Source organism: Pristiophorus japonicus, chromosome 17, assembly GCF_044704955.1.
Source record: "Pristiophorus japonicus isolate sPriJap1 chromosome 17, sPriJap1.hap1, whole genome shotgun sequence".
NCBI lineage: Eukaryota > Metazoa > Chordata > Chondrichthyes > Pristiophoridae > Pristiophorus > Pristiophorus japonicus.
In genome coordinates this window covers 121,430,188-121,457,481 of record NC_091993.1, presented here as the reverse complement: position 1 = coordinate 121,457,481, position 27,294 = coordinate 121,430,188, and the positions used below count along the sequence as shown (strand labels likewise).

The 27,294-nt window shown below is 48.6% G+C and overlaps 1 protein-coding gene across 1 annotated transcript in view; it reads right to left on the bottom strand.

The window, feature by feature from the left end:
- The window catches only part of cntn2 (contactin 2), a 146,757-nt gene that overhangs the window by 8,126 nt on the left and 111,337 nt on the right, over positions 1-27,294 (bottom strand). Inside the window, exons 15-21 of the mRNA XM_070859477.1 lie at positions 26,247-26,396; positions 19,206-19,276; positions 16,230-16,464; positions 13,611-13,726; positions 10,243-10,429; positions 7,465-7,577; positions 444-609 (exon numbers count right to left, since the gene is read on the bottom strand). Of these exons, the coding sequence (XP_070715578.1) occupies positions 444-609; positions 7,465-7,577; positions 10,243-10,429; positions 13,611-13,726; positions 16,230-16,464; positions 19,206-19,276; positions 26,247-26,396 (1,038 nt within the window). The remainder of the gene's footprint in view (positions 1-443; positions 610-7,464; positions 7,578-10,242; positions 10,430-13,610; positions 13,727-16,229; positions 16,465-19,205; positions 19,277-26,246; positions 26,397-27,294) is intronic.

Here is a 27,294-nt window from a genome sequence, read left to right as displayed (position 1 = left end):
AAAGAGCGTGCGGCAAACCAGTCCCACCCACCCCTTACCCTCAACCACTGTCTGTCCCACCTGAGACAGGGACTGTGGTTCTCGTATTGGACTGTACAGCCACCCAAGGACTCACTTTAAGAGTGGAATCAAGTCTTCCTCGATTCCGAGGGACTGCCTATGATGATGATGACTAGCCCAGTAAAATAACCACCACCACATTCTCAGGAAGATCATCAATTTAGTACCAATTAGTAGAGACCAAAGTGCACTCAAACCCATTTCACTTTAGGATCGCAAGCGGTGAAGGGGGTGGGGGGATTATTCCGTGTAGTTGGGCTGGATTGAAAGCCCAGCACTGAGAGCAAACACCTCCGTTCCCACTAGCTCTGTCGCCAGCTTCCTCGCCTTTTGGTTCTGTGGCCTCTGCTCAAAGCTGCGACAGGGTTCTGGGCTGTACTGACCTGAGCTTTTCGATATTCTGAGTTTAGCGGCTGCACCGTCTCCTCCAATCCCCGACGCGCGGATCACCACCAGGTAGCTCATGTCTTCCAGCAACGGGAGCTGCACAGAGTTTTTGCTGGTCTCGATTATTTTGATGGCCGACTGATCTTCAGGCTTGTACAACACCTAAAACAACGAGTGGCTTCTGTTAGTACAGCCGCGACTACAGGGTACACTTGCATTTATCACAGCCTCTGTTTGCGGCATCTCTCGGCTGTGTCAACCGCGGCTCAGTGGGTTACGACCTCACCTACGGACATACGAACAATGGCGGACAGGTAAAGGCCGCCTGGTCCATCCAGCCTGTCCCACACAATTACGATACCTTGTGTATCACAACATATACACGCTCCACCCCACCCGAAACCATGTGCTCTCCTAGGGGAGGCAAAAAAAAAAACATTAAAAAACCCAGGGAAAATAAAAATCTGGGAAATTCCTTTCCAACCCATCTAAGTGATCAAAACTAGTCCAGATCATCACTCTGGCCATGAATTCCCTGCAGTACCTACCTTCTGTGAGAGGTGATCTCACAAATCTGCACACAAATCTGGGCTGACAGTGTTGAGGGAGTGCTGCACTGTCGGAGGTGCAGTACTGAGGGAGTGCTGCACTGTCGGAGGGGCAGTACTGAGGGAGTGCTGCACTGATGGAGGGGCAGTACTGAGGGAGTGCTGCACTGATGGAGTGCTGCACTGTCGGAGGGACAGTACTGAGGGAGTGCTGCGCTGTCGGAGGTGCAATACTGAGGGAGTGCTGCACTAGCACAGGTGTAGTACTGAGGGAATGCTGCACTATCACAGGTGCAGTACTGAGGGAGTGCTGCACTGTCAGAGGGACAGTACTGAGGGAGTGCTGCACTATCACAGGTGCAGTACTGAAAGAGTGCTGCACTGTCACAGGTGCAGTACTGAGGGAGTGCTGACTGATGGAGGGGCAGTACTGAGGGAGTGCTGCACTGGCGGAGGTGCAGTACTGAGGGAGTGCTGCATTGTTGGAGGTGCCATTTTTTGGATGAGATGTTAAACGAGGCCCCGTCTGCTCTCAGGTGGACGTAAAAGATCCCATGGCACTATTTCAAAGAAGAGCAGGGGAGTTATCCCCGGTATCCTGGCCAATATTTATCCCTCAATCAACATCACTAAAAACAGTTGATCTGCTCAACTACTCAAGAAGTAGTTCATTGATGGCAAAGCACTTTGAGATGATTCTGAGAAAAAGGAAGACTTGCATTTATATAGCGCCTTTCACTACCTCAGGACATTCCAAAGCACTTTACTGCAAATGAAGTACTTTTTGAAGTGTAGTCACTGTTGTAATGTAGGAAACTCGGCAGCTAATTTGCGCACAGCAAGCTCCCACAAACTGCAATTGGATAATGACCAGATAATCTGTTTTAGTGGTATTGATTGAGGGATAAATATTGTCTGAGACACTGGGGAGAACTCCCCTGCTCTTCTTAAAATAGTGCCACGGGAACTTTTATATCCACCTGAGAGAGCAGACGGGGCCTCGGTTTAACGTCTCACCTGAAAGGCATGCACCTCTGACAGTGCAGCACTCCCTCAGCACTGCACTGGAGTGTCAGGCTGGATCACGCCCCCAATTCTCTGGGGTGTGTAATATACTTCCACCCAGTGGACTACTGTGGCAATGCAGCCAATGCTGTTTACAACAAAAATAAAAGGAATGGAGCCATCTTGTAAAGTGTGTATGATGTGGTAGAATATATCACATTTGGCGACGAGGATAGGATTTCTGGATTCCCTAGCTGAAATTTTTGTTGGTGGATAATTCCAGCCAAACAACAGACAGACTGGAGAGGTCCTTTGTTTGCAGAACAGCTAAAAATCTAAGGTAAATTACAAACACACTTGGCTGAACTGCCAGAGTCCAGATGGCCGCTTGGGGAATTTCAACTTGACCGTGAGACTTTTGGAATGTATGTGGAGTGGCGAGAAATGTTTTCATCATCCGATATTGAAAATCGTAGCCTGGTGGTGTTGGAAAGAACATTTGATTTAGCTTGTCAGACAGCTATGTCAATGGATATGGCCGACCAATATTCCCGAGAATTTCTTACCAATTCCAGTCATCAGACAACCGAGGTGAATCGCCTGCAGGTTAAAAGTAAAAGACAGTTGGGCTCCAAGACCTCAGCAACTGGTCAAGGTAACAGAGAATTTAAGTCATGTGTTTGGGACAACACATTGCTCAAAGTTGTCCATATGTGGAGGGAGAGTGTTTCTCCTGCAGGAAAACTAGGCATCTTGCGAAGGCATGCCGACTGAAGACTAAACCAACTTTCAAGGCTATAGTAGAAATCTCCAGAGACTACATAGCATGGACGAAAAGCAACAGGACAAAGAGATACATGTCTTCAGGAGCACAAAGGTATCTAACAGCGATTCGAAAAGTATCACCATCCAAGTAGATGTTGCAGGAACCAAGATACCCATGGAAATCAACACTGGTGCATCCATGAGCGTAGTACCGGAATCGCTATATCTTGACCAGTTGAGTGATTTTCCACTGGAGAAGTCCAAGATAGAGCTGTGAGGCTACCCAGGAGAGCAAATTCCTGTGGTAGGTCGTATCATCGTACTGGTGAAATATAAGGATCAATTTTAGAGCTTGCCTCTCTTAGTGGTGGCAGGAGACCAAGTCTGCCTTACTAGGTAGAAATTGAAGCTGGATTGAAATGAGATTTTTCGTGTTGAAATGAGATTTGCATCAAAGGATGATGTCATCAAGATGTATCCGAAGGTGTTCTGCGAAACAGGCAGTCCTGCTCCAAGGCTTCAAGGCGAGTGTCAGAGTACTGAAGGACGCTAGATCAGTTTATTGCAAGCCACGACCTGTACCATATGCACTCAAGGAGAGAAATGAGCAAGAACTCAAAAGACTAGAGACTGAGAACATTATCTCTAAGATAGATCTATGTAAATGGGCTACACTCATTGTTGTTGTACATAAGTTCTATGGTAAGGTAAGGTTGTGTGGTGATTGTAAAGTAACCGTAAACCGGGTCATATAGGGTAATCTCCCCAATACATTGCCAAATGTAGAAGATTTGTTCACAGCGCTGACAGGTGGTCAGATCTTCTCAAAGTTGGATCTTACAAATGCCTACTTACAACTGGAGTTAGATAAAAAGTCCAAGTCATGCTTGACTATAAATACCCATCTAGGCCTGTATCAATTTAATAGACTACTATTTGGAGTGTTTTCCACCTCTGCCATAGTCCAAGGGGTGATGAACCAGATTTTGCAAGGTATTGAAGGGGTAGTATGTTATTTGGATGACATACTCATTTCAGCACTAAACAGACAAATCCATAATAACATATTAAATGAAGTGTTCAAACGGCTAGAGAAGCACAGAGTACGAGTAACTGCTCACAAATATGAGTAATTTCAAAACTCAGTGGAGTACTTTGGGCACAGAGTAGAAAAAGATGGTTTACATCCAACCAAAGGAAAGCTGGATGCAATTAGAAATGCACCCACTCCCAAAAATGTCTCTGAACTGCGATCATTTTTTGGGTCTTTTGAACTATTATGGGAAGTTCCTACCAAATTTGGCTACAGTATTACATCCACTGAATGAGCTGTTGAAAAAACAGGTCCATTGGAAATGGTCAGAAGAATGCAATACAGCATTCAAGGAGTGTAAAAGCAAATTGGTAGAGAGCACCGTGTTAGTTCACTATGATGTATCCAAGGAAATCAAGCTAGCATGTGACACTGCTCCATATGGAGTTGGGGTAGTGATCTCTCATGTACTACATAGTGGGAAGGAGAAACCAATTGCTTTTGCTTCACACACTCTGAGTGCCAGTGAGCGTAATTATGCGCAAATCGAAAGGGAAGCTATGGCATTAATTTTTGGGGTTGAGAAGTTCCATAAATACTCGTATGTTCATAAGTTTTCCATCGTTACGGACCATAAGCCCCTGACAGCAATCCTCCATCCAAAATCCACAGTTGCAACATCAGCTGCAGCCCGAATGCAGAGATGGGCTTTGATTTTGTCAGCATATACATATGACATTGAGTACAGATGATCAGCTGATCACAGTAATGCTGATGCTATGTCTAGAGTGCCTTCCCCATCATAAGTTATACCCGATAGGGAAGAGGTGTTCTATTTTTCATACATTGATGAACTGCCAGTCACTGCTGAAGAGATTGGTAGAGCAGCCATATGTGACCCAGTTATGTCAAAGGTGTATGATTACATAGCAAATGGCTGGCCAAACCAGGTATCAGAGAAAAATATTCATCCATTCTTCATTCGTAGGAATGAATTGTCTGTGGATAAAGATTGTATCACGTGGGGTGTCAGAGTGGTTATACCAAATAAATTCAGGTCCAAATTATTAGGAGATCTTCATGACCAGCACCTGGGAATGAGTTTGACCAAGAGTTTCGCCCGCAGTTACTTATAGTGGCCAGATCTAGATAAAGAGATAGAGTACATCGTGAGTCAGTGTACGACATGTCAATCGGTAAGCAAGCAACCATCATCAGTACCATACAGCCATGGAAATGGCCTCCCAGGGTGTGATAAAGGTTACATATAAATTTTGCTGAGCTAGAAGGATAACAATTGTTCAATGTGATTGATAGCCATTCAAATCGGCTAGAGGTGTTTCCGATGCGGAAAATAACAAGAAGCAAAACACTAGACAATTTGCGAAGATTATTTTCTTCTTATGGTCTCCCAGAAGAAATTGTGTTGGATAATGGACCACAATTTTGTTCAGAAGAATTTGCGCAGTTCACGAGCAAAACTGGTGTGAAACATACCAAGGTTCCACCGTACTACGCTGCCTCAAATGGTGCAGCAGAGCGCACTGTACAACTTGTAAAACGTGCCCTCGTCATACAAATGTTGGATCCAAATCCAAAGAAACGACAGTTGTCATTGGACCACAAATTGGCTAATTTTCTAATTATGTATCGTAATGCTCCTCATACAACTACTGATAGAACACTAGTAGAGTTGTTTCTCAAAGGACAGCCACGAACCAGATTCTCGTTGTTAAAGTCAAACTTGGCACAGTCCATAGAAGAGAAACAATTAAGACAGAAAGAGAATCGTGATAGAGGTAAAGTAAAAGAGAGAAGTGCGAAATTAAATCAGAAGGTGAGAGTGAAGAACCATCACCATAAATAGTTAAAGTGGTTACCAGGAAGAGTGGTGAAGATATGTGATCCTCGCACATATTTGGTCATGATGTTTGATCATGGACAGGTTAGGTTTGTTCACATTGATCATATGTTACCTACAGATGTGGAAGGAGTTGAAAGTTGGAATGATTCGATTATTTTTGACTCATCAGATAGTTTTTGATACAAATAGAGTACCAGTAGCAAATCCTATATCAGATGTTCTAGAAACAAGTTCCAGAGAAAGTAAGAATTTAAGTCTGAGTCCAAGTCAGGCAGACAAACAAGTCTGAAGTTGAAGAGTTCAAATGTAGATCAAGGGCATCCCTTGGAGGAAAATTTTTCTCAGGATCAGCCGAGAATGAGTCTCAGTTCGACACAATGTTTAGGAAATTCTGTTCGAGAGCGAAGGTATCCTCTTCGAAACAGAAAACCAGTAGTTAAATTTGATTTGTAAATATGGCAAAATAAGTCCATATCTTTTGTTATGTATAACCGTGCAAGTTATATATGATGATTATGTTGTTATAATTACTTCTTCATTAAGGAGGGAGAAGTGTAATATAGTTCCACCTGGTGGACTATTGCTCCATCTAGTGGACTACTGTGGTAATGCAGCCACTGCTGTTTACAACAAGAATACAAGGAATGGAGCCATCTTGTAAAGTCTGTGTGTGTTTGTGATGTCATAGAATATATCAGAGGGTGGAACTTGAACCCACAACGTCTTGACTCAGAGGCAAGAGTGCTACCCACTGAACCATTGCTATCACCTTTGTTAGAGCAACTCAAGGCCAATATGGTGTGCAACACTGCTTATAGTCTTGACCTGTGACCCCCCGCCCCCCCACCCCCTCCTCCCCTTCTGCTTTGTTGAGGAGGAAGTTTTTTCACCCAGAGGGTGATGGAGGTCTAGAACTCACTGCCTGAAAGGATGGTAGAGGCAGAAACCCTCATCGCATTTAAAAAGTACTTGGATGTGCACTTAAAGTGCCGTAACCAACAGGGCTACGAACCAAGAGCTGGAAAGTTGGATTCGGCTGGATAACTCTCGCAGCCGACGCAGACACGATGGGTCGAATGGCCTCCTTCTGTGCCATAAATGTCTATGATCCGTTGGCTTGGCATTTGATTTTTTAAATTTTCCTTATGGTACCAAATTGTTGCTGACTCTCCTTAGTGACATGCAGAGTAGGACCCCATCTACTGTCCATCTCAAGTAAATAACCATCAGTCCTGTTCTCCGAGAGGGAGTGCAATGAAGGTTCACCAGATTGATTCCTGGGATGGGGGGATTGTCCTATGAGGTGAGATTGAGCAAACTAAGCCTATATTCTCTCGAGTTTAGGAGATGTGATCTCATTGAAACATACACAATTCTTACAGGGCTTGACAGGGTAGATGTAGGGAGGATGTTTCCCCTGGCTGGGGAGTCTAGAACCAGGGGTCACAGTCCCAGAATAAGGGGTCGGCCTTTTAGGACTGAGATGAGGAGAAACTTCTTCACTCAGAGGCTGGTGAATCTTTGAAATTCTCTACCCCAGAGGGCTGTGGAGACTCAGTCTGAGTATATTCAAGACAGAGATCGCTAGATTTTTTGGATATTCAGGGAATCAAGGGATATGGGGATAGGGCAGGAAAGTGGAGTTGAGGTAGAAGATCAGCCATGATCTCATTGAAAGGCAGAGCAGGTTCGAGGGGGCGAACGTCCTACCCATGCTCCTAATTCTCATGTTCTGCTGCTGTATATCGGACTGCATTAGGGATGGATCCTGAACATTGGAGGTGGAACTTTCCAGACTCTACCTTGTATCCGTCTACAGCAGACTCATTCTCGAAGGCCTTGACGTGATCCCACTTGATTCTGACCCCGGAGCCGAATGACTTCCAGGAGATTTTACTTGGCGGCCTGTTAGGTGCTGAAAACACAAGAGAGCGGCAAATGAAACCCACGGCTTCGAGGTAGAGCAGAACCAGAGCCACACAAACAGTGGAAGGCGTTCAATAGGAACCGCCTTGGGAATCCCAGAGTCAATGAAACTAACTGAAGTGAACATTCTGTGGAGAGAAAATAATTGGAATCATCAACTATTAATATCATAAGCAAAGAGACAGATGAGGTGAGCTCTCAAATCCTCCGAGTCATGCTTGAGTATGTACCCGCAGGCTATTTGTGTGCAAGCACTGACTAATAAGTGTTCGGAACAACATAAAAAAGAGGCCCAGCCTCCAGTGTAGGAACAAATCTCCCGAACTGGAGTGAGAGCTAATTGTGAAGATTTCTCTCATTTGTCCAAGTCGGGAATAATGCGTTGGACAGTATATGGAGCCCGTTACGAATGAGGTTGGTGGGTGGGGAGAATTCCTGATGGGGATTCCATTTTGCCCGGCAGTTGTTGAAATAGAAGAGGCCCTGGGGTAGAAAGTTACCTCCGCCCGAAGCTGGGCGCACCTTCGGTTTTTTGCCGTTTTTCTCTGCCGCATGGGTCTGATGACGTCACAACATCTCTCCCCTCCAGTTAAAGGGGAGGGCTGCTGTGAGCTCTGCATATTTTTAAAGTTAGGTCCGCTGGGCCACCAGGGCGGGTTTCTGCTGGGCCAGTGGCCTGGCACCCAAGAGGGGGCACCGGGGGCTGCCTGTTGGCGGCTTGGCTGAACCCGGGGAGGGGGGGAGCGGGGGGGGGGTGCATAATTGTCTGGCCAACCTGGCAGTCGGCCAACAATGCAAAATAAGACGGAGTCGCCGGCAGAGCCACCTCCCCTTGACGGGCAGCCGTGCCGCCAACCGACAAGGACCAACGATGAGCTCACCGACGCAAAAAGCTGTCGGGGGCACCGGCTGCTGGTGGCGCTCCCGCGGGACAATCCCTCGAAAGGGATATTTCCCGTCGGGCAATTTCGGGAAGCAGTCGTCGCCATTGGTCGGTAAGGGGTCGACGCGTGCAGGCCGCGGCGGGAGAACGGGCAGAGTGGTCCCCTGCACCGCTCCGCCCCGGACGAAGGGCAATTTACAAAATGGCGGCCTCTCCGCGGCGAGTCGGCGGCCATTCCACGCCGTGCCTCACCGCCGCTTTCAGGCGGCCAGAGGCCTTATCGGGAGGGGCAACATCGTGTTTCCTAACCTGATACCCGACTACGCTCGTGACCGAAGGAGGCACGGTGGCCTGGACTAATGATCCGGAGGCACGAGCTCAAATCCCACCCACCACGGCAGCTGTGGGGAATTTAAATTCAGTTAATTAAATAAATCTGGAATAAAATGCTAATATCAGCAATGGTGAGCATGAAACTACCTGATTGTTGTTTAAAAACCCAACTGGTTCACTAATGTCCCTTTAGGGAAGGAAATTTGCCATCCTTACCCGGTCTGGGCCTATATGTGACTCCAGACCCACAGCAATGTGATTGACTCTTAACGGCTCTCTAAAATGGCCTCAGTCATCTCGAGGGCAATTAGGGATGGGCAATAAATGCTGGCCTAGCCAGCGACGCCCACATCCCATGAATGAAATTCAAAAAAATAACCCAATCAGAATGGCCTTCGATTCCTTTCTCCCTCATGTATTTATCGAATTTCCCCTTAAATGCATTTATAATATTCGCCTCAATCGCTCCCTGTGGTAGCGAGTTCCACATTCTCATCGTTCTCTGAGTAAGGATGTTTCTCCCTATTGGCTCACAGGCTGGTGGAGCTGCTGAGTTGGGAGTGGCTTAGCCAGTCACGTGATGTTCACAAGACTCAATAAAACCCCAGCCAGTTGGGTTCAGGGTGATCCACAATGAGGCAGGTGGTTGTGAGCCTGGTGGATGAACTGGTAATGTGCGGTGTGATTGTTAAACCTTTTGCTGACGATGTCTCTGCAAGATCCTACAAATCCCCTGGGAGGACAGACGCACCAATGTTAGTGTCCTCGAGCAGGCCAACATCCCCAGCACGAAGCACTGACCACACTTGATCAGCTCCGCTGGGCAGGCCACATTGTCCGCATGCCAGACACGAGACTCCCAAAGCCAGCGCTCTACTCGGAACTCCTTCACGGCAAACGAGCCAAAGGTGGGCAGAGGAAACGTTGCAAGGACACCCTCAAAGCCTCCCTGAAAAAGTGCAACATTCCCACCGACAGCTGGAAGTCCCTGGCCCAAGACTGCCCAAAGTGGAGGAAGAGCATCCGGGAGGGCGCTGAGTACCTCGAGTCTCATCGCCGAGAGTATGCAGAAACCAAGCGCAGGCAGCGGAAGGAGCGTGTGGCAAACCTGTCCCACCCTCCCTTACCCTCAACGACTATCTGTCCCACCTGTGACAGGGTCTGTGGTTCTCGTATTGGACTGTTCAGCCACCTAAGGCCTCATGTTAAGTGGGACTGCCTATGATGATGATGATGATGATGCTAATAAACCAACTAGCTCTTAATAGCAATGTGTTGCAATGAATTCTTCAGCAAAGAATCCCTGGAGCAAATACAGATTTTATTAGTGTCTATCTTATATTTCTGAGCCCCTGGTTTTGGCCTGCCCCAGAAGAGAAGGACAGTACGCGCTCTCCCCGAAGCGCTGAACCCTGAATCAGCAGGCCCCCGTACTCACGGGCTTTCCTGGTGGTGACGGTGGTGGAGTGGCTGGAGGGGCCACTGCCTGCGCTGTTGTAGGCCCGGACCTCCACGTGGTACAGAGTGCTGGGCTTCAGGTCGGGGACTCGGGCCAACGTTTCCAGCCCGGGGGTCCTCACTCGGTCCGCCGAAGCCTCCTTGTCGTTCTGTCTCCAGTACCTGATCTTTGGGAATGGGAAAAATGCAAAAGAAATAAAATAAAACAAAAGAAAAATGGAAAAGAAAGACTTGCATTTATATAGCGCCTTTCATGACCATCAGATGTCCCAAAGTGCTTTACAGCCAATGAAGTACTTTTGGAGTGTAGGCACTGCTGTAGTGTAGGAAATGCAGCAGCCAATTTGCGCACAGCAAGCTCCCACAAACAGCAATGTGATAATGACCCAATAATCTGTTTTTTTGTGATGTTGATTATTGGGCAGGACACTGGGGATAACTCCCCTGCTCTTCTTCGAAACAGTGCCCATGGGATCTTTTACGTCCACCTGAGAGGGCAGACGGGGCCTCGGTTTTAACGTCTCATCTAAAAGACGGCACCTCCGACAGTGCAGCACTCCCTCAGCACTGCACTGGGAGTGTCAGCCTAGATTTTTGTGCTCAAGTTCCTGGAGTGGGACTTAAACCCACGACCTTCCGACTCAGAGGCAAGTGTGCTGCCCACTGAGCCACAGCTGACATGACACGGAGAGCGTGAAAAGAAAATAACGAAGTGAAAAACGAGCTTTAGGTAAACTGACAATTCGGGCATTTCAAATCAGTCAGTCTGGGGTAACTTTGACTCTGCACGACAGTATAGAATGGGCGATAGTGCATCGGCAGTCTGATTTACGCCCCCCGTTGAAGAAAGACTTACATTTATACAGCGCTTTTCACGACCACCGGACATCTCAAAGCGCTTTGCAGCCAATTAAGTACTTTTGAAGTGTAGTCACTGTTGTAATCATAGAAATATTACGACACAGAAGGAGGCCATTCGGCCCATCGTGTCCGCGCCAGCCGACAAAGAGCTACCCAGCCTCATCCCACTCTCCAGCTCTCGGTCCGTAGCCCTGTAGGCTACGGCACTTCAAGTGCACATCCAAGTTCTTTTTACATGCTCTGAGGGTTTCTGCCTCTACCACCCTTTCAGGCAGTGAGTTCCAGACCCCCACCATCATCTGGGTGAAAATATCTTTCCTCATCTCCCCTCTAATCCTTCTATCAAATACTTTAAATCTATACCCCCTGGTTATTGACCCCTCAGCTAAGCGAAATAAGTCCTTCCTAACCACGCTATCTGGGCTCCTCAATTTTATACACCTTAATTAGATCTCCCCTCAGCCTGCTCTGTTCCAAAGAAATCTTTCTTCATCACTAAAATTTGCCAGTCCTGCCAATATCCTCGTAAATCTCCTCTACAATCATATTTTTCCTGTAATGTGGTGACCAGAACTGCACACAGTACTCCAGCTGTTGGCTGACTAGTATTTTATAAATTTCCAGCCTAATCTCTCTGCTCTTGTATTCGATACCTCGGCTAATAAAGGAAAGCATTCCGCATACCTTCTTCACCACCTTATCAACCTGTCCTGCTACCTTTAAGGATCTGTGGACATGCACACCCAGGTCCCACTGTTCCTCAACATCTCTCCGCAACGTAGGAAGTCAGTGGAAATGAACACTGGGTTGAAGTGTAAGACTCTCAAGCATTTCCCCCGAAGGTAAGGACTCCTGCTCCGGGGGAGCCGACTGCCTCGGCCACCTCACCAAAGTCGCCGCTCGTTTCCCGCGAGTGTAGAATAGACTGTCCACAGGCTATTCGACTGTGAGAGCATCACAGGCAGGCTTTGCCACATCAGCGCCCCACGCCCACATGAGCCCCAGAAACCGCTAGTTCTCAGCTAGGAGAGGAAACCCAGGCAGATTTAATTTCCCCTTCCACTGGTGTTGACGTCATCACAATGCCCTGCCTCTTGCTCCAACTTGGATCACGTTGGAAAGAAAGAACTTGCTTACAGCACCTTCCACAACCTAAGCACGTTACTGCCAATGAACACTGTTGTAATGTAGCAAAAGCAGCAGCCATTATACGCACAGCAAGGTCCCACAAACAGCAACGTGACGTGACGTGATCATCTGTTTTTTAGTGATGTTGGTTGAGGAATAACGATTGGCCCAGGACACTGAGGAGAACTCCTCTGCTCTTCTTTACATTGGATTACACGGGATATACGGCACAGAAACAGGCCATTCGGCCCAACCAGGCCATGCCGGAGGTTATGCTCCACTCGAGCCTCCTCCTGTCTTTCCTCATCTAACTCTGTCAGCATAACCCTCTATTCCCTTCTCCCTCATATGCTTATCTAGCCTTCCCTTAAATGCATCGATACTATTCGCTTCAACACTCCCTGTGGTAATGAGTTCCACATTCTCACCACTCTCTGGGTAAAGAAGTTCCTTCTGAATGCCCTATTGGATTTCTTGGTGACTATCTTATACTGATGGCCTCTAGTTATGCTCTTCCCCACAAGTGGAAACACTCTCTCTGTATCCACCCTATCAAAACCTTTCATCATTTTAAACACCTCTATTAGGTCACCCCTCAGCCTTCCTTTTTCTTCGAAAGAGTGCCGTGAGATCTTTTATATCCATCTGAGTGGGCAGATGGGGCCTCAAGTTAACATCTTGTCCGAGAAACAGCGGCTCTGACAGTGCAGCGCTCCCTCAGCACTGCACTGGGAGTGTCGGCCTCAATTATATGCTGCAATCTCTGTCTCAGAGGCAAGAATGCTGTCAACTGAGCCAGAGAGGACCCAGTTAACTCAAAGCTAGCTCCCACAATCATTTCTACACTTTCCAATAAAACCATGACCATATACCAAAGACGTTTTGTTTAATAAAATTAACGCCTTTGAAATAAAACTATTTTCTTTAGTGTCCTGGGCCAATATTTATCCCTCAATCAACAGCACAAAAACAGATTGTCTGCTCATTATAACATTGCTGTTTGTGGGAGCTTGCTGTGCGCAAATTGGATGCCACGTTTCCCACATTACAACAGTGACTACACTCTCAAAATACTTCATTGGCTGTAAAGTTTTTGGCGTCCGGTGGCCTTGAAAGGCGCTATAGAAATGCAAATCTTTATTTTTCTACCCATCACCATGAAGCATTTGGACTTCCCATGAATTTGTTATTAAGGGCGCCACCATGGCGGGGAATTTCCTCAGAGTTCTGGTGACGTGATTTCACCGGAAGCGCGACGGGGGGTCTGGAGCAGCTCCGAGGAAACTTTCCCGTGACCCGAGCCCCCTGAACACAATGCCCTCCCCGCTATAAAAGGTACTGGGCAGCAGAGCAGCTCACCTCGTAGCCCAGCAGGATTCCGTTCATGGTGACCTGTCCCACTGGCTTCCAGCTCACCTCGATTTCGGAGGCGGAGAGGCTGCTGGCTGACACCCCAGAGGGAGCAACGCTCGGTTCTGAGGGGAGGGAGAAAGATTTGTTAGCAATTCGTTGCAGGAAGGGCGTGCAGGTTGGCAGACAAGCCCGTCAGATTAGATAATGAATGGGTTCCACCCCTTGGTGAGGGTTCAGCGTAGGTTTACTGGACCACCAAAGTTCAGCATCTGGGCTCACAGTTGAAGGTGGATGAGATAATGGAGGCCGACCATTGGTTCATTCAGTCTCCTCTCCGTTTCTTAAGGTGCCCTGTGAACAAATCACAGCCTTGACATCCTTTTTAAAGTGCGGTGTCCAATTCTGGCAGCCTGCTTGATCGGCTCCCCATCCACCACCTTCAACACTCACTCCCTCCACCACCGGCGCACCGTGGCTGCAGTGTGTACCATCTACAAGATGCACTGCAGCAACTCGCCAAGGCTTGTTCGGCATCACCTCCCAAACCCGTGACCTCTACCACCTAGAAGGACAAGGGCAGCAGGTGCATGGGAACACCATCTCCTCCACGTTCCCTTCCAAGTCACACACCATCCTGACTTGGAAATATATCGGCCGTTCCTTCATCGACGCTGGGTCAAAATCCTGGAACTCCCTCCCTAACAGCACTGTGGGAGCACCTTCACCACACGGACTGCAGCGGTTCAAGAAGGCGGCTCACCACCACCTTCTCAAGGGCCGATTAGGGATGGGCAATAAATGCCGGCCTTGCCAGCGACGCCCACATCCCAGGAATGAAAAAAGAAACTTCAGGAAAGTTAGCAAGGGTTTGGAGAGGGTGCATGAGAAGATTTACGAGAACGGTTCCAGGGATGAGGGACTTCAGTCACATGGATGGACTGGAGAAGCTGGGGTTGTTCTCCTTAGAGCAGAGAAGGTTGAGAAGAGATTTGATAGTGGTGTTTAAATCAGATGGGGTTTTGATCGAGCAGCTAAGGAGAAACTGTTTCCACTGGCAGGAGGGTGGATAAACAGAGAAAACATATTTAAACTAATTAATATCCAGGTAAGAAATGAGGCTCTGCCTGAAAGGGCGGTGGAAGCAGATTCAATGGTAACTTTCAAAAGGGAATTGGATATACATTTGAAAATCCCCTCGAATTTAAAAGGGGTGATTTGATCAAAGTTTTCAAAATATTAAGGGGAATGGTTAGGGTAGATAGAGAGAATCTATTCCTGCAGTTTGGGGAGTTCAGGACGAGGGGGGGCACAGTCTAAACATTAAAGCCAGACCTTTCAGGAGTGAAATTAGGAAACATTTCTACACACAAAGGTTGGTAGAAGTTTGAAACTCTCTTCTGCAAGGTGATGCTAGATCAATTGTTAATTTTACATTTGAGATTGATAGCTTTCTGTTAACCAAAGGTATTGAGGGATATGGGCCAAAGGTGGGTGCGTGGGGTTAGGTCGCAGATCAGCCGTGATCTCATTGAATGGCGGAGGAACAGGCTCGAGGGGCTGAATGGCCTCCTCCTGTTGCTATGTTCCTAGAAATTTGCAGTGCCATGGGGAAAGAGCAGAGGGGAGTGAGAATAATTGGATCGCTCTTTCAAAGAGCGATGGGCCGAATGGCCTCCTTCCGTGTTGTATGATTCTATGAATATGTTACCCAAATAAAACAACGGCAGGGGAGGTGCAGAAGTTCTCGCAGCTATAGAAGAAAACCTAAATGATTGCATGAATTTCAGAACAAAAGTACGGCCGAATACAGAGAGGTGCCCAGGGCTGAAATTGCCCTCCACCTGAAACGGGGCACACGGCACCCGTTTCTAATGTTTTCACCGAGGTGGCTTCGTGGGCAAAATTCTGCTCTTTATGGGTTTTTTCAGACGGACCGGAAGTCGCTCATAATGGGGGCAAAAGTGGTGCGGTGAGCGCACTAGAGGGGCGAAAGTTGGGGTGGGGGGAGTGTAGCGACCGCTGATGTCAGTCATCAGCATAGCGCCGATGACATCATCACTTAAAGGGGAGGAGCCTGCGCGATTTCTAAAGTTCGGTCCACTGGGCCACCAAGGAGGGATACGGCCAGGCCAGCGGCCTGCCACCCAAGAGGGGGTTTACCAGGCTGCCTGTTGGCCAGGCCATACCCGGGGGGGGGTGGGGGGGGGGGCGGGGCACAACAGTCGGGGCAACATGGCAGTCGGCCGACAAAAAAAATAAACACGGGGCAGCGACCAGTGCGCCCTCCCCTTTAAGGTAAGCCGCACCGATGCTGCAGAAGGCCACAGCCTCACTGGGCCGCCGGCGGGAGGAAGATTTTCACGGCGGAACATCGGTGGTGCGCACTCGTGATGACGTACTTAGCGCGGCCCGGCAGCAGTGGAGCGGTGGGGGGGGGGGGAGTGGGGGGGAGGGGGGGAGCGGATCACCGCCGGGATACCGCAGGAGCGGAGTTTTGATAATGGCGGCCTTTACACGAAAAGTCGGCCGCCATCGCGCTCCGCAGCGTGGCCGCGGATTTCCGCCGTTAAGCGGCCTTCAGGAAAGTAGGGCGATTTCGGCCCCGAGGGGAATCACCAGCCTTACCTTCCTCTGCAGAGTAGACGACTGTAGTCTGGCTGTACGGCCCCTGACCCTTGTTGTTGAAGGCCTTCACCTTCACTTCGAACCGACTGTACGGTGCGACCGTGTTGTTCCGGTAAACGTACCGCGAGGAGTCGGTGCCCAGAACCTTCGCATTCCTCCAGTCCTGCGTCCCCTCCTTCCGAAAGGTGATGATGTAACCAAAGCCCTCGCCGTTCTGGTACTCGCGTGGCACCGGCTTAAAATAAATTGTCAATCGATAGGTAAGTTAACATCCAGAGAAGCTTTTCAACCCCCCCCCCCCGATCCTCTTCTCTTCAACGAGCTGACTCTTACTGGGGTGGAGTTCCCCTGGCCCCAACAATCCATCCCCCACCTCAAGCGCGTGCCCATAATTCATGAATGAGATGCAATTGTGAATTTCAGTGGGCTGTTCGACTGCAGTGGCATCACATGTAAACCTGATCCTCCCCCTCCCAATATCCACACCCTTTAGAGCAATGGGGGTCATCTGATAGTGATCTGGAGTGGGGACATTGGTGGAATCTTCTCCCTTTCCTATTCCAGCCCTGCCGAGATCTAATCCTGTACCCCAAATTATCAATATTGTGTTAGCCGTGGCTCAGTGGGTCGCACCCTTGTCCCAAGTCAGAAGGTTGAGGGTTCAAGTCCCACCCCAGGAACTTGAGCTCAAAAATCTAGGCTGACACTCCCAGTGCAGTGCTGAGGGAGCGCTGCACTGTCGGAGGTGCCGTCTTTCGGATGAGACGTTGAACCGAGATGTCTGCTCTCTCAGGTGGGTGTAAAAGATCCCATGGCACTATTTCGAAGAAGAGCAGGGGGGAGTTATCCCCGGTGTGCTGGCCCAATATTTATCCCTCAATCAACATAACAAAAACAGATTATCTGGCCATTATCACATTGCTGTTTGTGGGAGCTTGCTGTGCGCAAGTTGGCTGCCGCGTTTCCTACATTGCAACAATGACTACACTTCTAAAGTTCTTCATTGGCTGTAAAGTGCTTTGGGATGTCCGGTGGCCGTGAAAGGCGCTATATAAATGCAAGTCTTTCTATCTTTACCGATCAGGAAATGCTGAACAGGCTGGGGCTCTTTGTGTAGGGAAGGGAAGACTGAGGGGTGACCTGATGGAGGTCTTTACGATTATGAAAGGATTTGATAGGGTAGGCGTAGAGATTATTGTTCTGCTTATGGGGGAAATCAAAACCAGGGGTTCATTACTATCAGATCATTAATAAATCCAATAGAGAAATCAGGTGCAACTTCTTTACCCAGAGAGTGGTGAGAGTGTGGAACTCGCTGCCACAGGAAGTGGCTGAGGCGAATAGTATAGCTAGCTGCATTGAAGGGGAAGCTAGATGAATCAACAGTTCAATCAAATGTGGTTAAAATTTGGATTTGTAACCATTCTTTAACCTCTCAAAGTCTCATTGGAGTTCAGAAGAATGAGAGGTGATCTTATCAAAACATAGAAGATAATGAGGGGGCTCGACAAGGTGGATGCAGAGAGGATATTTCCACTCATAGGAGAAACTAAAACTAGGGGACATGATCTGAGAATAAGGGGCCGCCCATTTAAAACTGAGATGAGGAGGAATTTCTTCTCTCAGAGGGTTGTAAATCTGTGGAATTCTCTGCCCCAGAGAGCTGTGGAGGCTGGGTCATTGAATATACTTAAGGCGGAGATAGACAGATTTTTGAGCGATAGGGGATAAAGGGTTATGGGGAGCGGGCAGGGAATTGGAGCCGAGTCCATGATCAGATCAGCCATGATCTTATTGAAGGGCGGAGCCGTATAGCCGACTCCTGCTCCTATTTCTTATGTTCCCTCTGTCGGTTAGCTGGATTATCCAGCAACAAAAATATCAGCTAGGTAATCCAGAAATCCTCACCTCATCGCCAACTTGATATGTTCTTACGACATCACTAACACACACACTACACAAGATGGCTCCAAGGAAGGATGTGATTGCACTGGAGAGGATGCAGAGGAGATTTGTGAGGATGTTGCCGGGAGTGGAGAATTTTAGCTATGAGGACAGATTGGATAGGCTGGGTTTGTTTTCCTTGGAACAGCGGAGGATGAGGGAGGACATTGAGGTGTAGGAAATTATGAGGGGCCTAGATAGAATGGATAAAGGGCCTATTCCCCTTGGCAGAGGGGTCAATAACTAGGGGGCATAAATTTAAAGTAATTGGTAGAAGGATTAGAGGGGATTTGAGGGGAAATTTCTTCACCCAGATGATGGTGGGGGTCTGGAACTCAGTGCCTGAAAGGGTGGTAGAGGCAGAAACTCTCACCACATTTTAAAAAGTACTTGGATGTGCACCTGAAGTGCCGTAACCTACAGGGTTACGGACCCAGAGCTGGAAAGTGGGATTAGGCTGGATAGCCTCTTGTTGGCCGGCACGGACACGATGGGCCGAAATGGCCTCCTTCCGTGCTGTAAACTTCCATGATTCTATGAATACAGAAACTGTCATCATGTGACTGTCACATGAGCCTTTTATTGTATTCACATCAGTAGTTGCATTACCGCAGTAGTCCACTAGGTGGATCAGTAGTCTACTAGGGGGGAGCTCTATTACAACAAACACATGAGGGAGAAAGGACTCGAAGGTTCTGCTGATAAGGAGAGATGAAGTCGGAAAACTGACCCACAAAACCATTGTCCCATGGGGAATTTATTTTTGGCAATCTCCAGTCCCACTTGACATCTGTTCATTTTATATGTCTGTCTTTTAGTTCTGCATCCTGAATGTGGAGGGAGGGGGAAGGGACAATAAAGATCTTGTCTCTCAGTTGACTACGGAAGACACACTTCTGTTGAGAATCTCTGGTTTTATCGAAATCCCTCCTCTCTGCAGTTCACCACAAGAAGACCCTCCCCACAGTGGGCCTGGCCTCCACCCCCTCCAGTTTCAGTCTTGGGTGGGGCAGGGCTTCCCTTCCTACTTACCGCCCACAGAATTGTGACCTCATGTTGATCGCCGCCGCCACCGGTAATGCTTGATGGAGCGACCGTGGGAGCTGGGAGACACAAAGTGGAACATATTTAACCATAAAAACACAATTAAGTACAAGAGTCTTTGAGACGTCCGGTGGTCATGAAAGGCACCATATAAATGCCTTTGGCTGCCTGAGGAAAAGAGTGTTCGAAGACCAGGCTCTCAAATCTTCCACCAAGCTCATGGTCTACAAGACTGTAGTAATACCTGCCCTCCTGTGTGGCTCACAGACATGGACCGTGTACAGTAGACACCTCAAGTCGCTGGAGAAATACCACCAATGATGTCTCCACAAGATCCTACAAATCCCCTGGGAGGACAGACGTACCAACGTTGGCGTCCTCGACCAGGCCAACATCCCCAGCATTGAAGCACTGACCACACTCGATCAGCTCCGCTGGGCAGGGCCACATTGTCCGCATGCCAGACACCGAGACTCCCAAAGCAAGCGCTCTACTCGGAACTCCTTCACGGCAGACAAGCCAAAGGTGGGCAGCGGAAATGCTACAAGGATACCCGCAAAGCCTCCCTGATAAAGTGCAACATCCCCACTGACAACTGGGAGTCCCTGGCCAAAGACCGCCCTAAGTGGAGGAAGTGCATCCGGGAGGGCGCTGAGCACCTCGAGTCTCGTTGCTGAGAGCATGCAGAAATCAAGCGCAGGCAATGGAAGGAGCGTGCGGCAAACCAGTCCCACCCACCCTTTCCCTCAACGGCTATCTGTCCCACCTGTGACAGGGACTGTGGTTCTCATATTGGACTGTTCAGCCACCTAAGGACTCACTTTGGGAGTGGAAGCAAGTCTTCCTCGATTCCGAGGGACCGCCTATTATGATGATATGTAAATGCAAGTCTTTCTTTCTCGTCTGGCGTCATGATGCTGCATGTGTCTCAGACTCCAACAACGTTGAGAGATGTAAATCGGGCCGGCTGCTCGCTATCGACCGTTGCACAACGTTACAAGGATCTACCTCAGTGACTGTTAATATTTCGGTAAATGCAGCAACCACTTTTCGCACAGGAAAGCCCTGCAAATAACAACTGGATGAATAAGCCCAGTTCATTTTGTTTTTCGTGCTGCTGGTTGAGGGAGGAATGTTGGTCAAGAACACTGGGAGAACTTCGCTGCTCTCCTTCGAAATGGTGCCCCGGGATCCTTAACCTTTCTCAGAACACGCAGATGGGGACTTGGTTTTACGTTTCACCTGAAAGGCAGTGCCTCCGACAGTGCAGCAGTCTAGTAAGTGTCTGCTGTGGTTCAGTGGGTAGCACTCGTGCCTCTGGGTCAGAAAGTTGTGGGTTCAAGTCCCACTCCAGAGACATAGGCACAAAATCTAGGCTGACACTCCACTGAGAGAGTGCTGCACAGTCGGAAGGGCAGTACTGAGGGAGTGCTGCATTGTCGGAGGAGGAGGAGTACAGAGGGAGTGCTGCACAGTCGGAAGGGCAGTACTGAGGGAGTGCTGCATTGTCGGAGGAGGAGGAGTACAGAGGGAGTGCTGCACAGTCGGAAGGGCAGTACTGAGGGAGTGCTGCATTGTCGGAGGAGGAGGAGTACAGAGGGAGTGCTGCACAGTCGGAAGGGCAGTACTGAGGGAGTGCTGCATTGTCGGAGGAGGAGGAGTACAGAGGGAATGCTGCATTGTCGGAGGAGGAGGAGTACAGAGGGAATGCTACATTGTCGGAGAAGCAGTACTGAGGGAGTGCTGCATTGTCGGAGGAGCAGTACTGAGGGAGTGCTGCATTGTCGGAGGAGGAGGAGTACAGAGGGAGTGCTGCACTGTCGGAGGAGGAGGAGTACTGAGGGAGTGCTGCATTGTTGGAGGGGGAGTGCTGCATTGTCGGAGAAGCAGTACTGAGGGAGTGCTGCATTGTCGGAGAAGCAGTACTGAGGGAATGCTGCATTGTTGGAGGGGCAGTACTGAGGGAGTGCTGCATTGTTGGAGGGGCAGTACTGAGGGAGTGCTGCATTGTTGGAGGGGCAGTACTGAGGGAGTGCTGCATTGTTAGAGGAGCAGTACTGAGGGAGTGCTGCACTGTCGGAGGAGCAGTACAGAGGGAGTGCTGCACTGTCGGAGGAGCAGTACAGAGGGAGTGCTGCACTGTCGGAGGAGCAGTACTGAGGGAGTGCTGCATTGTTGGAGGAGCAGTACCGAGGGAGTGCTGCATTGTTGGAGGAGCAGTACCGAGGGAACGCTGCACTGTCGGAAGTGCCGTCTTTCAGATGAGACATTAAACAAAGGTCCAGTCTGCTCTCTCAAGTGGACGTAAAAGATCCCACAGCACTATTTAGAAAAAGGGCAGGGGAGTTATCCCCGGTGTCCTGGGGCCAATATTTATCCCTCAATCAACATCACAAAAACAGATTATCTGGACATTACTACATTGCTGTTTGTGGGAGCTTGCTGTGCGCAAATTGACTGCCGCTTTCTCTACATCACAACAGTGACTGTACTTCATTGGCTTTAGGACATCCTGATGCTGTGAAAAGCTGCTTTAGAAACGCTATTCTTCCCGGGTGTGTCGGCCCACAACACTCCGACGTGGAGGTGAGCTCGCTACTAACGGAGTTCGTTCAAGGCCCATGGCCAGATTTTCTGGATTTGCTTTCCGCCTGGGGGCAGAACCAAAAGGGAGGGAGAAAGAGAAATAGCTCCCGAGTTATTGAGCCCATTTATCGGGAATTCAATGACATTTGAAAGAATAAATATCTTCATGCTCATACGGGATCTTCATAGTTCAGCTCACTGTCTGAGCGATAAAGAAAAAAAAACTTGCATTTATATAACATTGCCTTTCACGACCACTGGACATCTGAAAGCACATTTGGAGTATAGTCACTGTTGCAATGTGGGAAACACGGCAGCCAATTTGTGCACAGCAAGCTCCCACAAATAGCAATGTGATAATAACCAGATAACCTGTTTTTGTTATGTTGATTGAGGGATAAATATTGGCTCCAGGACACCGGGGATGACTACCCTGCTCTTTGAAATAGTGCCGTGGGAGCTTTTACATCCACCTGAGAGGGCAGACGGGGCCTCGGTTTAATGTCTCATTCAAAAGACGGCACCTCTGACAGTGCAGCACTCTACTGGGAGTGTCAGCCTAGATTTATGTGTTCAAGACCCTGGAGTAGGACTTGAACCCACAACCTTCAAGACTCAGAGGCGAGAGTGCTACCCACTGAGCCATGGCTGACACCGTGATGAAAAGAGCGACCAGACTCCACATGCTGCAAACCTCAATTCCGACCTCAGGCATTGAGCCACAGATTATCAAAGCGCGATCTGTGGATCCACAATATCATTAGATTTCTAACGATTTGCGGTTGGCCGTACTGATGGTTGCAAGCACAGCAGCTCAACAATTCTACGTTCAATCATTTTAGTCCCTAGATTTTCTGCATTTGTTGACTTACGAACACATACTTGCTTCCCCTCTCATTCTCAATCTAATCTTTCTTTCCCACTCTTTCTGAAGCGGATTTGACTCCAATTCACCCTATTTCCTTCCCCGTCGTTCCTCTGTAACTTTCTCAATCCTTAGATCACATGGGTAAAGGAGATGGAGCGCTGGTCCCGCTGTTGACCAAGGAACCCAGAAGCCTCGTTGCCTTCGGCACTTCCAACAATTCACGCCGTTAATTTGTTTTCGAGCTGAAGAGTGGAGGAAGAGGTCTATCTCAAGGCGTTCGTGATGCGGTGCCATGCTCCAGCAAGATCCGGACCGTATTATTTCATGCACAGTTTTCCTTTGGGTAGCTAACTCTGATGTGGATTTCCCCCTTGCCTCTCCCTCTGCGGTCACATCTCACAAAGTGCATTCTGCCCGAACGGACTCGATCCCATCGGTGGCCTACTACTGCTCCTATTTTCTATGTTTCTCTGTAACAGTATAAGAACATAACATAAGAAATAGGAGCAGGAGTAGGCCATATGGCCCCTCGAGCCTGCTCCGCCATTCAATAAAATCATGGCCGATTTGATCATGGACTCAACTCCACTTCCCCGCCCGCTCCCCATAACCCTTGACTCCCTCATCATTCAAAAATCTCTTTATTTACACCTTAAATATATTTAATGACCCAGCCTTCACAGCTCTCTGGGGCAGAGAATTCCAAAGATTTACTGTGGTGTCCTTACACCTTACTATAGAATCACACGAGGCATGTACTGCAGACAAAGTCACTACGTGACCTGAACCTTTATTCCCAGGACCAATAAGTGCTGACCCTGCGTGGGACCTCCCTTTATATACCTGGATGACCAGGTGAGGAGTGTCTCCCACACGTTCGCCCCCTGTGGTCAAGGTGTGCATTACTCAGGTGTATAGTGTACAATGTTGTTACATAAGGGTTACAGTTATGTGAAGGTTACAAACATGACATTTACGACCCCGTGAGAGAAGAAATTCCTCTTCATTTCCGTTTTAAATAGGCGGTATTACTAGCTTCAATAGCATGGCTCCAGTGGAAGGTTCACTAGATCGATTCCTGGGATGTGAGTACTGTCTCATGAGGAGAGATTGAGTAGATTGGGCCTATACTCTCTGGAGTTTAGAAGACTGAGAGGTGATCTTGTTGAAACATATCAGATTCTGAGGGGGATTGACAGGGTAGATGCTGAGAGGTTGTTTCCCCCTGGGCTGGAGAGTCTCATACCAGGGGACACAGTCTCAGGATAAGGGGTCGGCCATTTAAGACTGAGATGAGGAGGAATTTCTTCACTCAGAGGATTGTGAATCTTTGGAATTCTCTACCCCAGAGGGCTGTGGATGCTGAGTCTCTGAATATATTCAAGGCTGAGCTCGATAGAGTCTAGGGGAATCAAGGGATGTGGAGATCGGGTGGGAAAGTGATCAGCCATGATCTTACTGAATGGCGGAGCATGCTCGAGGGACTACTCCTATTTCTTATTTTCTAATGGAATAGGTTTTCAACCAAAAGTGGAAAGCAGACATCGTGTGCAGGCCTGACAGCTTAGAGAACATTGGCTTTAAGGCCTTCTGGTTACCGTGTAAAAACCAAAGCTGGATGGCGGTCGCCCCTAAAGGTCTTGGTGTTATTGAGAAGGAAGCACATCTCCCATCTGGGAGCCGTATCGGATCCTTCAATCTGAAGGCGCTGGACCCAGTCACTTGCCTGGATGAGTGCAGCTCCAACAACACTCGAGAAGCTCGACACCACCCAGGACAAAGCAGCCCGCTTGTTTGGCCCCCCATCCACCACCTTCAACACTCACTCCCTCCACCACCGACGCACCGTGGCTGCAGTGTGCACCATCTACAAGATGCACTGCAGCAACTCGCCAAGGCTTCTTCGGCAGCACCTCCCAAACCCGCGACCTCCACCACCTAGAAGGACAAGGGCAGCAGGCGCACGGGAACACCACCAGCTCCACGTTCCCCTCCCAGTCACACACCATCCTGACTTGGAAATATATCGGCCGTTCCTTCATCGTCGCTGGGTCACAATCCTACAACTCCCTCCCTAACAGCACTGTGGGAGCACCTTCACCACACGGACTGCAGCGGTTCAAGAAGGCAGCTCACCACCACCTTCTCAAGGGGCAATTAAGGATGGGCAATAAATGCCGGCTTTGCCAGCGATGCCCATATCCCGGAACAAATTTTTAAAAATACCTCTAAGGCCCAATTTCCGCGGGCTCTGCAGGATTTGGAGTCCTGCGAGGCAGAAGTCCAGGTTAATGACGCAGGAGGCGTTTTGACATCCTTCACCATGTGGTTTCAATATGGCCGCCTGTTAGAGGTAGGCCCACAAAGTGTAAAGAGGCAGGAGACTGGCCTCTTTCTCTTCAACTTTGCGGCTGGAAATTTGGTGCAAAGCAGCAGAAATCAGCCCGACTGTCTTTTAGCATTAGGGTGGAGATTTGCTGAGGGTCTCCGGGAGTGTGCCATTATTTGCTGGGCATCTCCGGGAGTGTGCCATTATTCACTGGGGGTCTCTGGGAGTGTGCCATTATTTGCTGTGTGTCTCCTGGAGTGTGCCATTATTCACTGGGGGTCTCTGGGAGTGTGCTATTATTTACTGGGGGTTTCTGGGAGTGTGCCATTATTTGCTGTGTGTCTCCTGGAGTGTGCCATTATTCACTGGGGGTCTCTGGGAGTGTGCTATTATTTACTGGGGGTTTCTGGGAGTGTGCCATTATTTACTGACGGTCTCTGGGAGTGTGTCATTATTTGCTGGGGGTCTCCGGGAGTGTGCCATTATTTGCTGGGGGTCTCCGGGAGTGTGTTATTATTTGCTGGGGGTCTCCGGCAGTGTGCCATTATTTGCTGAGGGTCTCCGGGAGTGTGCTATTATTTGCTGGGGGTCTTCGAGAGTGTGCCATTATTTGCTGGGGGTCTCCGGGAGTGTGCCATTATTTGCTGGGGGTCTTCGAGAGTGTGCCATTATTTGCTGGGGGTCTCCGGGAGTGTGCCATTATTTGCTGGGGGTCTCCGGGAGTGTGCTATTATTTGCTGGGGGTCTTCGAGAGTGTGCCATTATTTGTTAGGAGTCTCCGGGGGCATGCCATTATTTGCTGGGCGGTCTCTGGGAGCGTGCCATTATTTGCTGGGGGTCTCTGGGAGCATGCCATTATTTGCTGGGGGTCTCTGGGAGTGTGCCGTTATTTGCTGGGGGTCTCCAGGAGCATGCCATTATTTGCTGGGGGTCTCCAGGAGCATGCCATTATTTGCTGGGGGTCTCCGGGAGTGTGCCATTATTTGCTGGGGGTCTCCATTATTTATTTTTTTGAAGAAACGTTAACACTGTTTCTTTCTCCACAGATGCTGCCTGACCTGCTGAGTATTTCCAGCGTTTTCTGTTGTTATTTCTAATTCCCTGCCTCCGCGGTATGTTGCTTTTGTTTCAGTGTACTGGGGCTTTACAGGAACATACAAATATTTGTGTGGGGTTTGCATTAAGCCACGGTCATATTATTTCGGGTCACTATTGAAGCCTCGTGGTGCACTGACTGCCCACTTACCCGCTTCTCTGGTGCGTATGGTCTGCGAGGGCAGGCTGGGGTCTCCTGTGCCCAAGATGTTGTTGGCTGTGACTCGGAATTCATAGTCCATCCACGGAATGAGGTTAATTACCCAGGCTGTCTCGGCATTGCCTTCTATATGTTGTGGAGCTTGACGGACAGTAATGGAAAAGAGAAAAAATGTTAGAACATGGATTGCCCCCGAACCGAGGATGAAAACTGCCTTCACCTGATCCTTCGGGATGTCCCAAAGTGCTTTACAGCCAATGAAGTACTTTTTTGAAGTGCGGTCACTGTTGAAAACGCGGCAGCCAATTTGTGCACAGCAAGCTCCCACAAACAGCAACGTGATAATGACCCGATAATCTATTTGAACGAGCTCCCATTACTATCAATGAGAATATCCCCCAAAAACAACACAACAAACTAAAAATAAAACACTTTACATCTTTAAAATGAATTGAAATTAAATTAAATTAAATGTTTTAGGAAAAAAAATATTTTTTTGAACATGTTTTAAAAATGTTTTAATCGGGTTAAAAATAAAGTTATCTTCATGAACAGGGGTTCTAATATAAAAACTAGTGGTAACATTTAATTTTTCTGTCTTTTAAAACTCTTACGCTGGTAGAAGCAAGCCTGCTGTTACCAGGCGTAAGAGTTTGAAGGACATTTGGTGGGCAGGAGTCGGGCAAATAGCCCAAACCTCCGCCGACCAAGGCCCTTCTCCCGGGTATACGTTGGATCTGTCAATTGATATTTTGACAGATCGCGAGTGCTGGGTCAAGACCCATGCGCGCTGCACGTCTAAACCTGGAACTCGCGGGGCCTCTTACATAGAAACATAGAAATTAGGTGCAGGAGCAGACCATTTGGCCCTTCGAGCCTGCACCGCCATTCAATATCATGGCTGATCATTCAACCTCAGTACCCTTTCCTGCTTTCTCTCCATACCCCTTGATCCCTTTGGCTGTAATATCTGACTCCCTCTTGAATATATCCAATGAACTGGCATCAACAACTCTCTGCAGTAGGGAATGCCACAGGT